Here is a 12,815-nt window from a genome sequence, read left to right on the forward strand (position 1 = left end):
AAATATAAACTACTCACCTGCCCACGTTATTTTTTATAATATACCATGGATGTGAAGTCTTGGCAAACTTATTGCTGGTATTTAGCACAGAAGTGGGTGCTGATTTACTAAAATTGGAGTCTTTGCATCTTCACTAATATGGCTGGTGGCGGAAAGTGGCATGACTCTTAGTGGCCCACTTTTTTCCTTGACATTGGCAGTTGTTTTCTCACCCCTTTGCTTGATGACACTGCAGTATAGGCTGTGTCAGTATCATTGCCACGTAGAAATTCTTTAGACATAGCTACTCTGAATGCAGCAGGAAAGGCCTGTTCACTACAAACTGCTGAAATAGTTGCTAAGGGTGCCCCCAAAAGGCTAAATCCATGATCTTGCCATAACATGTTCTGCTGTTACCTACTTAATCCTTGAAATTATTTCTTCTCTTGATTTCTGTAATATTACTCCATTTGATTCTACCTCTGAAAATTCCTTTTCAATTTTCCTCATATTCTGACGGATGCTTCCAAATCAATACTTCTCAGGTTTGTGTCCTAAGACCACTTTCCTTTCATTATATTTATTTTCCCCCAGGGATGAGTCATTCCCCATTAACATATTGTGGGATGTTGACTTTCAAATCTCTATCTTCAATTCCAGATTTCTTTCCTAAACCCCAGACTCATAGCTAAGTACTTTTAGAACATTTCAAACTTGGGTGTCCTACAGGAACTTCATATACAAATGTTAAAATGTGAACTCACTCTACATCTCTAACTTCTTCTGATTAATCCTTCCTTTCAGCTTAAACAATGTTGGTTTCCTGGGATTTACACAGAATAAATCCCGAATACCCAGAATAACACACAAGGGCCTCCAGACCAAGATCATCACCCATTTCTACTGGATGGACTTCTTCAGTTCTTCCTTACCTTTATTCTTCTGTTATAAAGAAGTACTTTTGTCTTTCTAACAGTCCTCTTTGGACCTTCATGTCTTCGTTCATGCTGTTTTCTCCTACTTTCAGCCAGGTATATTCCTATGATTTTTTTCTAGCTCTGCTCAAACATCATTCTGTTGCTTTCTTTCTCCATTATTAACTGTTCTCCATGATGCTTTATACCTTTACATCTTATTTTCTAAAAGCACCAAATTTGTTTATTCACTTCTATATAATAAATTTATTTTGTGCAGGGATCATGTCTTATTCACATTACAAAATCTTAGAATCTAGCAAAGAGCTGTGTAGAACAGATGTGAAATAATTTTTTGCTGCATGGATAATCAACTTCTGTGTGGTTTTATAATGTACAGTAATATTTGGTTACTCTTGCCAATCATCAAGGACTCTAGGATATTTTATATTATATGGATAATATTATCATAGTTTCTTGTCCTATAATCCTTTTAGAATCCCATATCAAGCAATAAAAGTTATTGATTACATTTTATACTGCAGCTGATAAAACATAGGCATATAAACTACATAAATTATCATAATTCAAACAATAAGCCTCTAATTTATATTATGCACATATTAAGAGGGAAAAACTTTATATGCTTCCACTCCTTTTCCATTTTCCTGAAATTGCTTAGAAAAGGTATCATAGAAAAGGTGTCAGTTATATTCCTAGGTTGGCGAGAGAGTTATTGTCTTACTGATTTACATTCTATTCTTTCAAGTTGGTGGTACATGTATGCTTGTGTATGCAAATTCACTTGTGCATGCATGAGCACACGCACACACACACACCCTACCCCTAGAGAAAAGTAGATGAAGGAACTTTAAAATTTTTATGCTTGTTAAAGTTCAATAGTAATACAAAACAGAGACTAATCATTGGAAAGATTATCTATTGTCCCCTCATTCCTCCAAGTGGAAAGAGTACAGTCTTAACATACTTATCTAATATATTCAAGTGTTCCACAACTCTTGTAACATTCTTCCAAACATTAATTACAATTTTTTTTCTGTTACATAGTATGCTATTCCCATCCTGCTACTAAGGAAAACAGCCCACATTATTCATATTATATACCTCAAATCTGTTAGGTCCAATTTGTCTTCTCCAGGCTGTAGAACTTCACTTGAGGCGCCTTCCTGTTTAGGGATTACTTTCTAGTATTTTTTGGTTCACCTCAGAACCATCTTTAGATCATATGAAAAGAAACCAGATCTGGTATTCTAATAAATCTCCAGCTTATATTGACTAAATCAGGAAGCTACATTAAGATGCTATTTGCAATATTCCAACTACTCAGAGTCATCCTAACTATGCCTCCAAGCACTCTGTTTGGCTTTGGTCACTTTTCACTTTGAAAGCCTTCCTTTCTATTAGACATTAATCCACATGCAAGACAGGAAGGCCTCACTCCACTTTGAAACATACGTTTACTGCTTCAGAGTAGATAAAACTACATTCTACACTATGAGCTTTTTTCCTGCTTTTTGAGCAGACACTTCTTCTTCTAGTTGGCCTGAAAACCCTAGTGTGAATGATGAATGAAAATAATTCAATGAGGTGGACACATATTTTGACAAGAATATTTTTTATTATTGAAAAATACACAAAGGTGAAAGGTTGCTGAGCAGCTGATTTTCCATAGTACAACAGAGTATTATAAGAAAGAGGGAAATGTATCTGTTATATATGGCAGTTTACATTTCTAAGGCATTTAGGTTTAAGAGCACTAGGTCTTGCACAGCTAGGTGCATTGTCTTGAGTTTAAATATACTGAGGCACACCAGGCAGGCAAAGGATTCAAAACTATATATTAAAACTTGTTCATGCATTTGTGTCTTAGGATTTTATTCCCTACCCTCCTCATTCATTTTTTTCCCACATGGGTTTTGGAGTTGTTCATAGAACACTGGAAATAATTGACTCTTCAAGAGTTTGTTTACAATGACAACACCAATGGGACACACCAAACAGAACTACTTCACAGATACGTTCTGTCTCTTACCAAAATGAAGCTCCAGTAAGAAAAACACTGATTTGCAAAGGCACAGTGGAGACAGGTTTAATGCATTAAATATAACATGAATCATTCACAATAACAAGTTTCGTGTTTCAGGGAACTTTTGTTAATACAACACAGTTGGTCACACAAAATACAAATGCTTCTGTTGATTTGTCTTGGCAACTCAGATACATCAACAGTGCTAACAGTTTAACAGCTTTGTTCTCATCTGACAGAAAATAATGGCAGTTCTGCAAGGCAAATGTTAAACCTGACCGTATGTATTTATTAGTTCCACAGTGTTTTGACAGATTATAGGAGATGGAACTCAGAGGATGCTGACACGCTCACCGAGGGCTTTCATTTCTGTTTCTTCAGTCTCAGGAGTGTCACTGTGGCTAGCACTTGGATTGATCAGGTGTGCGGGGTACTGCAGCCCCTGCTCGCCTGCATACTGCTCCCACCTCAGGTCATCACTTTCATGGGTGATGTAGCGCTCCCCGATTTTGCATTCCAGCTCTCGCAAATCTAACCAGGTCTGATAGTCCTGAAGAAGAAATTCCAAAATATTACCGTAGAGATCATTACAACTCAACATACTGTTTCATATGATGTCAGTTTCTGCAATCTACGAGTTACCCTTTTCCTTCCACTCTAACAGCGCTGAATCTTTCATCACGCATCCTCAAGTGACAGCGTCAGCACCAAAGCCATCCTATTTGTCTAACCTTTGCAAATACATACTGTTTATATGATAGCATGGATCAAAGAGTGGGCAATTAATGTTTGCAGTCAAGCAATCAGGAATGCCGGTATTCCTTTGAAATTTAATGCCTACAAATAATCTTTCAGTATTTCAGAGTATTAGTTTCCTAAAGTTTAAATTCTATGTGAAAATAATAAAGCACATCCATATACTTTGTATTTGCCATGCATTTGTTCCATACATAATAACCTAGCATTTAAAAATATAGCTTCTAAATGAGTACAGTGCATGACCAGATGGGCATCTATTTGTACATTTATCAGGATTACACATACAGATGCTTTTGAAATCTGGTCCTCTGAGGTCTGTTATGATCCTTGGTTTATTTATTTATTTTTGGTTTTGCCTTTTGGTTTTGGGCTGTGTGTGTGTGTGTATATGCGTGCGTGTATCTCTTCTATCAAATTATCCTGGTAGAGAAAAATGTTTAGAAACACTAAATTGTTATTAAATCCTATGAAGTTGCATGCATTTGAGCAAATAAATTGATATTAGAATAATCACACTTTAAAAATTATTGCAAAAGATTTCTAAATATCAAAATCCTATAAATATTTAGAAGCTCATTCAACTAAGAAAACTCAGTGATTATTGTTTACCTGTAGCCAAGGGTGGCTCAACGTCTTATCCACACTGTAGCGCTTTCTCATTTTTACTTGCAGCAAATTGTTGATAAGATCAATGGCTGAAAAAAATTATCAGTAAAAATAGATGACAAATCTGTAACATATGCATAATTCATTTATAGTTTATTTCACATCTGCTATTTCACACAGTTAAATGCAGCATAGTGACAAGGCACTAGAACCAAAAAAAAAGTCCTCTTAAGAATACTGAAACTTTGGCCTTCATTTTATTTTGGATACTAAAAAAAAAAAAAAAAAAAAAAAAAAGAAGAAGTTGGAAGTAATTATGGAAGAAGTATTAGAGTCTATTGTATGATATGAATTTCAATTGGTCTACTCTTTAATACTTTCTTTAGTTTAGAAATTTTGTTTATATGTACATCATTTAAATATGTCTTACAATATGGGCAGGATAAAACTAATATTCAAGATAAAGCATTTACTAATTTTGTTATAAAACATGCTAGACGTTTGAATACACACAATGGTTCACACAGTATTGAATTAAAATGACAGACATCTGAACATCATATTTGTATGGAAAAAATACATCATAACATGGATCATATCTCATGATAAACTTGGAGCCTGAAAACCAACAGCCCAAGAAGAAAACACTTGAATTGCTTTCACTTTGCTTTTGCTTTCAAAAATAACCAATGTATTGGAATTATATCAGCCTTCATAGACTTTCTAGAGGAAGACAGGAAAGAAGTCTATTTAACAAGAAATGTTCTCTGAGGGGTTAGAACCACAATCCCTCTGGCCTAGTACTCTGCTTGTGACTGGGGAGTCTGTGAGTGTAATTTATGAAGAAAAAGTAATACTCATCGTTATCTAGTCTGAAAATCATCCTAGTTACCCACAGTACCATGTGATGGAGTTCTCACTCTCCTTTTCTGGACATTATATTTTCAGTATACGTCATTAATAGTTCATTATTTATTAAAGTCATTCCCTCACACTTCTCATTCTTGTAATAACTTCCATGTTTCTTTTTTTGAATTTTAGCATTTTCTTCCTAAAAAGAGCTTAGTGAAATCTGCCAACCTAATGGAAGCATTTATATTTCAAAGAGTTAATTTTTGCCCTTAACCTACCCTAGGCATTATGTCTGAAAGATGGCTCTTCCTACCAAAAATCTTAATCAAACAGGCAGCTGATAAACGAAAATGAAAATTAACTCCTCATCTTTCCCTATCACCAAGTCTTGAATAGGCAGCTTTGAATCCACTTTTTGGTGTGCATCAACCTGTATGGACCTGAAGATACAGACTGTCACATGAGACCAGAGGAACAAAGACTGCTTCCTTCAATCAGAATCCTTCCCAGTGTCAGGCAAGGAAAAGTGACTTCTACAGTCTTTTGGTAATTGAGAATCATATCTGTATGGTGCTAATGTTCCAAGTATTTGCCTGCCCTGAAGGGCTGTAGAGTCAAATATCAAACAATTATTTGGAGAAATGAAATGCAACAACACACATTTAAATGTTGCCTATGCCTATACACTCTTGCCTTACCTAGGATACCTGAAGAAATACAGTACTCAGTACATTTTCATATTCCAAGCATGTGTTCTCAGAGAGCTTTTAAAGTATAGTTCTGTGAACTGCGTATAGGGCATGTGCTTTAAAATATCCATTCACATGATTTACTCACTGGTGAGTAAAGTGCACCTTCCATTCTTGCTGCTGTGAAGTCACACGGCAAAAATGGAGGACAAGGAGTGAAGGGAGAGCTTATGTGCTATTGCAAGCTTGCTGCAGCATTACGCTGCCCTAGACACTGCAGGAAATAAATTCATGTCATTAATTCACTCATTCTGTTTGGAATTCTGTAATTAGAAAGGCAGGAGTACAGTAACTCAACAAAAGGTCTGGTTTGTGCCCAAATGGGCCCCAACAGTGAACCACACTGCATAATGGGGAGGGAAGTACTATCAGAGGGGAAACTAGAAGTGTCTGAAGGGAATGGAATAAGTAAAAATGAAAAAATTGTTCTGCTGAATGAAGCATACAATCATTAGTCTGACTACGCCACAGTACCCAACCCAAGTGACCTGCGTAAGCACAACAAGGCAATGGCAACTACCTCCAAGAGAAAATGGTTAAGGATATAAGGAGAGAATTAGAGGAGAAACGTGTATGTATAAATAAATGTGTGTGTGTGTGTATACATACATTTTGTGGCTTTTGGAAGCACACAACAGAAATAATGAACTATTAAATGTTAGCACCTATAGCTAAATGTTGGGACCATGGTATTAGTGAGAAAATAGGTCCGTCATTTGTAGTTGAGAATTCTGTTCTGCTTGTTACTTTTCTGGAACTCTTAAAATATCCTTTTTATTAATCAAGTTGTATACAATCCAGCATTAACTATACCATCCAAAATGCATTTTACTAAACATTTTTGAACACAGTCTAGAGGCTTTTTTCCTTCCAATATTCTCTTTACTGGCCATGTCTACATTGATACAATATTCATGTAATAAAATAGCCTCAGATGTATTATGTATGTATAAATCATTCATTTATCTGTTCATTCACCAAATCTTCCTTAATTCCTGTTGGCAATTACTTATGAAATAAAAAGTTAATGATCAAGCCCTGACCCTGAAAAGCTCACAATCTAGTTGCAAAGGCACATGCATGCCCCTCCCCAGACCACAGATGACATCATGACACAATACACCATTTTGAATCTTTGACCTTTAATTCATATCCTACTCAAAGCCAAAAAAAAAAAAGTGTTTTCTTTTTATAACTTACTGTCATTAGTCCTATTTATGTTTTAGATGCAATGGAGAACTTTATTCTATATGACAGTTCTTTACATCTTTGGAGACAGTGATTCATTCCCCTTAATCTCACCTCTGTAGTTCCTTCAGATCTTTCAGCCTGCTTAGTCCTCCTGTACACCTCGATTTTAATATTCACTAGCTCTACTCAATGTCCCTGTTAAAATTCAGTGATCATCACTGACCAACATTTTCCTCACTAACTGCCAATTTGAATTATACGCAAATATATTATTCATATAGCCTAGGATTGAGGAGTTTTCATTCTTTTTTAAAAAATTACATTCATATTCTTATTTAGTCCTTATAACAACCCCCTGAAAGTAGTTATTATTTTAATCTCCATTTTAATAAAAGGAAAACGTGATGCTTCAAAAGGCCATGTAAGTTGGTCAAAGTCAGACAGCTCCTAGGCAATACAGCTGAATTTGAAACCCAGGGGGACTGGAATTCAAAGCCTGTGCTCTTAAACACTATGGCAGACTGCGGCCATATTATGCCATTAACTTATCATTATAAGTGGATAATTATCTCAAAAATTAACTAATATTTTATTTTTACAGTCATAATTAAATTCTTAGTTATGTTTCCACCACACTTTTATGTGCTTGAATGCAAGGATGTGTGTATATGTGTATGTGCATCTCTGTGACCATAGCTCTGCCTCATATCATTAATTCTCCCAGCTTTCTGTCATGTCCACACCGAATAACCCCATCTGCTATGTATTAATACAATTATTAGAACTTTTTTCAGGATAAGGCCTAAACATAGGGCTTTCTGACTCTATCACAAAACACATTACCAACTGCCAGGCCTATTAATTATTCTTTGAGCAAGTCTTAAAAGCAGGCAGTGCTTCCTCCTAGAACTATTCCTATGTAGCTCATATTTACCATCTTCTCCAAAGGCTATTTTAGGCTATTTTTTTTTCAAATGCTTTATCATTGAGACACATCGGTTCTTGGTAAGACTCATTCTACCAATCTGGTAATCCTACTTAAAAAAAAGTGCAGTTGTTCTGGAATAATACATTTTAAGTAAATTTACATTGACAAATACTGACTTTCAGTCATTTTCTTCTCAGGGCCAAGATTTGTTTTCTAAATATTTGCAAATCATCTATTTAATCATTCATTCATTCTAGAATTTTGTCAAGGATAAATACTGAGCTTCTTGTTGAATAATTTGAGAATCCATTCTTTCCCCCTTTTAGAAATTCTACTTGTCTTAAATACCTTGGTATCTCTCTCATTTTATCGAGCTTCTTGTTGAATAATTTCAGAATCCATTCTTTCCCCCTTTTAGAAATTCTACTTGTCTTAAATACCTTGGTATCTCTCATTTTATCTATGATTTATTAAAAATTACCACGGCTCTAAAAGCACATCTGTTAGTTTCTTCAATATGTAGTGTGTCCAGCTCTGAACATTTACCCATCTCATAGCTGCTATTGAGTGCACTTTTGTGATACTTCCATTTCCCATAGGTGCCAGCTCCCAGCAGAGACTGCCATGTGTAATTTATCAAGGATAAAGACACTAAGACAAGGGAAAGGGGAAGCCAGTTGTAAAGGAACAGTCAGTCTAGTAAAGCTGGAGAAGACACAGCAGTCCCAGAAGAGAGCCAACAACGAGGGAAAAAAGAGCCCAACTGGGGTCTGGAGTCCAGTTCCAAAACTAACATCAAAATTCAGAATTTAGATCTAGAGTGAAGGTGGTAGGACATGCCTTTGGAACTGCAGGAGAGTAGTGAGAGGGACAATGTGGGAGACATACAAAATTGGGCCATTCTATGAATTCCTCTCAAAAACAAAGTAAAGGAGAAAGGGAACATGGTCTGGCTGTGGGAGGGAAGGAAGTAAGGAGTGGAGCAGAATGAAATGTCATAATCTGGCACAGCTGCAGATTAGGATGCTCGTGCCCCAGTGGGGAAGTGTAGAGGAATGCCGAAACTCCAGTTTACCTGCAGCTCCACAAGGATCTGGGGCCCTCAGAAATCTGGAGCCCTGTGCAAAAGAGATACTTCGGGAAGAATGCCTCAGACATTCTTGGTACCCTGTACCTCCTTCTATAAAAACAGCAAAAGGACTATATCCAAATACCTAGGTTTCTTGGGGTAAGATATATCGGAACATAGTGCGGTCTTTCAGTGGTTTCAGGCAATAAACAGATGCCGTTTAAATAGCAGAGATGGAACAAGGGCCAAAGCAGTAGGGGAAATGAGAATCCTTTATTCTCTTGGGTTCCCTGTACCCTCTTCCCCTGCTATTTTCTCAGTTTGAATACCCCCACCTCACACCACTTTGTTCCTGAAGGACACAGGAGTAAAACAGGCAGTGGCTAGTTCCTCCTTCTTTTTGCAGTAAACATGACACCAACCTTTTCGAAAAGTGGTATGACTATTTTCTGATTATACCCCCTCATTTATTCTGGGGGGTGAGTCTTTCTAACATTATTCTGAGAATTTGATTATCTTTATTTATGCTTAAGCTCAATCCTCTCCTTTCATCTTTTTAATACCTTGTCTTAAATCTAAAGTTTCTTAAATAGCCACAACTGGGCATGTGGGAAGTCTTTTTTTTCTCTTCTTATGGAAAAATTTTAAACAACTGTATGGTGTACATTTCCATTTTAAAATTTTCTCCTCATGAGCAGAGTTTTGTGCTTTATAAAATGTCTCTAGCCATGGATTCACAATAATGTTCCCTACAAATTATAAAAAAAAATTTATTTTTTGAAATCTAATGTTTCTTTTGCTACAATAAATTTTTGGCTAACACAGTTACTCTCCTTCTAACTTCCTGTACAGCATTTTTTCTCCTTGCCCTATCAGTTTAGAGACAAAAAAAGTCAGGAAAGCAAAGAGAAAATTTTATCAAACATTCTCTTTTAGTAGAATGGGACTTTCAGCAGCTATTAGGATAGCCGAAGTTCTGTGCAGCCTATTTGCTAGGTGCACAAGGATACCTGAACAAAGACAAAATTAAATGGTATATACAGGTGCAGAGGGCTTTATGTTCTAATATGAAAAGAAGCATTCCATCAGAATATGATATAGATTCCATTTTTTCTAACAATAACAACAAAATACAGAATTATATTTGAAGTTGCACACACTATATTGCAGTCATTCTCCATTTTAAAGCAAATACCAAGTGTGTAGATACAACAGGTGTTTTGTATGCAGAAGGTAGATTTACAGGTGTCATCGTTGTGGCTAAACTGAAAGGCATCCAAAGCTTGCAGAAAACTCTAAGAAAAGACTGTAACTGGACATATTTAAATTCTTAATAGGTTCCCCAGGTCACACCTTTCAATCATGTTCCATTTCCCATTTTATTTCCTTTTATTATTTCAATACATGCCTATCTCCCCACACTCTCATCATTAGATTTTAGCTCCTTTAAGGTCACACAGATTGGGTATTCCTTTTTTTTGCACGTAAGTTTTATAAATATTTAAAGTAAAATATATTTAAACTGTAATGCATTAGAAAAATGCTTGCTAATTTGGCAGACTGAATACATTAAATAGAAATTTAAATCGCCATTTTCTTAGCTCTAAGTTTCAATACCCATATTGTATGCATATGGTTTGTATATTTTGGCTAAAAATATTTCTGGATGGTAGGGCATCACAACTCTACAAAATATAACAGATCGTAAGATCAGTGAGTTCTTTTAGAAAATCAGTATGATGCTGAGAGTAACTGCCATGCAGATTATGTTTATTTTATAATGTGTATTTTTCAGGCGGGAAATCACCTGTGAAACCTCAAGGCTGATCTCTTTTGTCAAGACACAGTACATTTTCCCCCGACTTCTCTCCACCCCAAATTATTCAGGTATCTTTTCAAAATAGAAACCAGACAGAACAATCATTCTGGTGATAGAGCCTTCGCCAATCAACCTTCAAGCTCCTTGCCTTCAGGCAAGTGTTTTCTCTTTTTTTTTCCCTTTCAATTCTGCCTCACCACCTGTCACAGTGTAGTGCTTAGTACTTCTCTCCCTTTGGCTTGCTTCATGCTGATGGGAAGTTGTGTGTTTATTTTAAAAATCGTTTTGCAACCCTTCACATTCCAGCTCTCAACCCAGCATGCTGTTGCTCAGCAACACTAACTGGGACGCTCCTCTCAGGGACTGAAACCAGAGGCTGCCGGCTGCAAACAAGGCCACTGGAAATCATCGTCTCACTCGCTCCGGAGTCAATTACTGGAATCCAATGAAGTGCAAGACCTTTAGAGACTCGAGTCGGCATCTTTCCTTTTCACTTCTTTCCTCTGTAGAAAGTTATTCTATCAATGGTTACTCCTTTGCTTTTCATCCAATTTCATTTCCTCCTGAAAACTGGGGATATGAGCTTGGAAATCATAAATTGTTTAAACACACCCATATGGCAGCCTCCAAACTGAAGCCCAATTGATTCAAAATTTAAAGAAGAAATCAAAATATATTTATATTATTCTGATCATGTTCATACTGGACTTGGTTTCATTTTAATGAACTAAGCATATGGTTTGTATATTTTGGCTAAAAATATTTCTGGATGGTAGAGCATCACAACCTTACAAAATATAACAGATCATAAGATCAGTGACTTCTTTTAGAAAATCAGAATGATGCTGAGAGTAACTGCCATGAAGATTATGTTTATTTTACAATGTTCGTTTTAATGGACTACACACTAAAATCCTTTGGGAAGTTTTATTTTTAAATATTGATACTCAAACCAAAGGTCAAGTGAAAATCCTTAGGAGAGGATATTGATATTTGTATCAATATTTGCAGAAGTGCCTCAAGTCTGTGCAGCTACAGTTGAGCATGACTGTGCTAAGAAGTGCTTCTCTTTTACATACATATGAAAAATAGTTAAGAGATCTTAAACTGAAGATTCTGATTTGGTAGTTCTGAGGTGGGGCCTGATAGTCTGTATTTTAATGGCTGCTAGGCAATCCAATATTGCTGGACTTTAAACCACATTTTGAGTAGCAAGGAGCTAGAGGTATGAGAATATTGATAGTGGTTAAAAACTGGCTTAATATTGCCCAAAGGGTCCTTGAATAGATGGACATAAATATACAGAAAAGTATCTAATCATAGAGGTATCTGTCCTCAGCTCCATCTTGTTCAGTATCTGGAATGCAGAGATAGAAGGGTTTAAGGATAATTTCTGTTCAGAAGTTGCCAACAGGAAGAGCAAACAAATTGGATTACACAAATAATTTCCCAAATAACTACAGACTGGAGCAATGGGCCATGCTGGTAAAATAACTTAAAGGAGACAATTGAAACTATGTCCTCTATTTAGGTCCTTCTCTCTCAACCTCCTCAAAAGGACTAAGTACAGAATTGGAAAATCTGGCTTATCAACAATATATGTAAGAATGAAATCTGGGTTTTAAATCCACAGTAAACTCAGTATGATCCTATTTCTTATCCCCAAATCAAATATTATTTTATGTTGTGCTAACAGAAATGTGTACTTTGTAATGAGGGAAGTAGTCGTTTCACTTTACTCTCTTTTTTTTGTTTGTTTTTTTGAGACGGAGTTTTGCTCTTGTTGCCCAGGCTGGAGTGCAATGGCATGATCTTGGCTCACCGCAATCTCTACCTCCAGGGTTCAAGCAATTCTCCTGCCTCAGCCTCCTGAGTAGCTGGGATTACAGGCACCACACCTGG

The 12,815-nt window shown here is 36.2% G+C and overlaps 1 protein-coding gene across 2 annotated transcripts in view; it reads right to left on the reverse strand.

Moving 5' to 3' along the window:
- Positions 1 to 2,512: 2,512 nt before the first annotated feature.
- PRKD1 (protein kinase D1) overlaps positions 2,513 to 12,815 on the reverse strand; it is a 353,215-nt gene continuing 342,912 nt past the window's right edge. For both annotated transcript variants that reach the window (XM_034937377.4, XM_034937376.4), the window contains 2 exons: positions 4,309 to 4,394; positions 2,513 to 3,490 (listed from right to left, as the gene is read on the reverse strand). In XM_034937377.4, the coding sequence (XP_034793268.1) occupies positions 3,272 to 3,490; positions 4,309 to 4,394 (305 nt within the window). In that variant the 3' untranslated portion in view covers positions 2,513 to 3,271. The remainder of the gene's footprint in view (positions 3,491 to 4,308; positions 4,395 to 12,815) is intronic.

This window comes from Pan paniscus, chromosome 15 (assembly GCF_029289425.2).
Source record: "Pan paniscus chromosome 15, NHGRI_mPanPan1-v2.0_pri, whole genome shotgun sequence".
Lineage (NCBI taxonomy): Eukaryota > Metazoa > Chordata > Mammalia > Primates > Hominidae > Pan > Pan paniscus.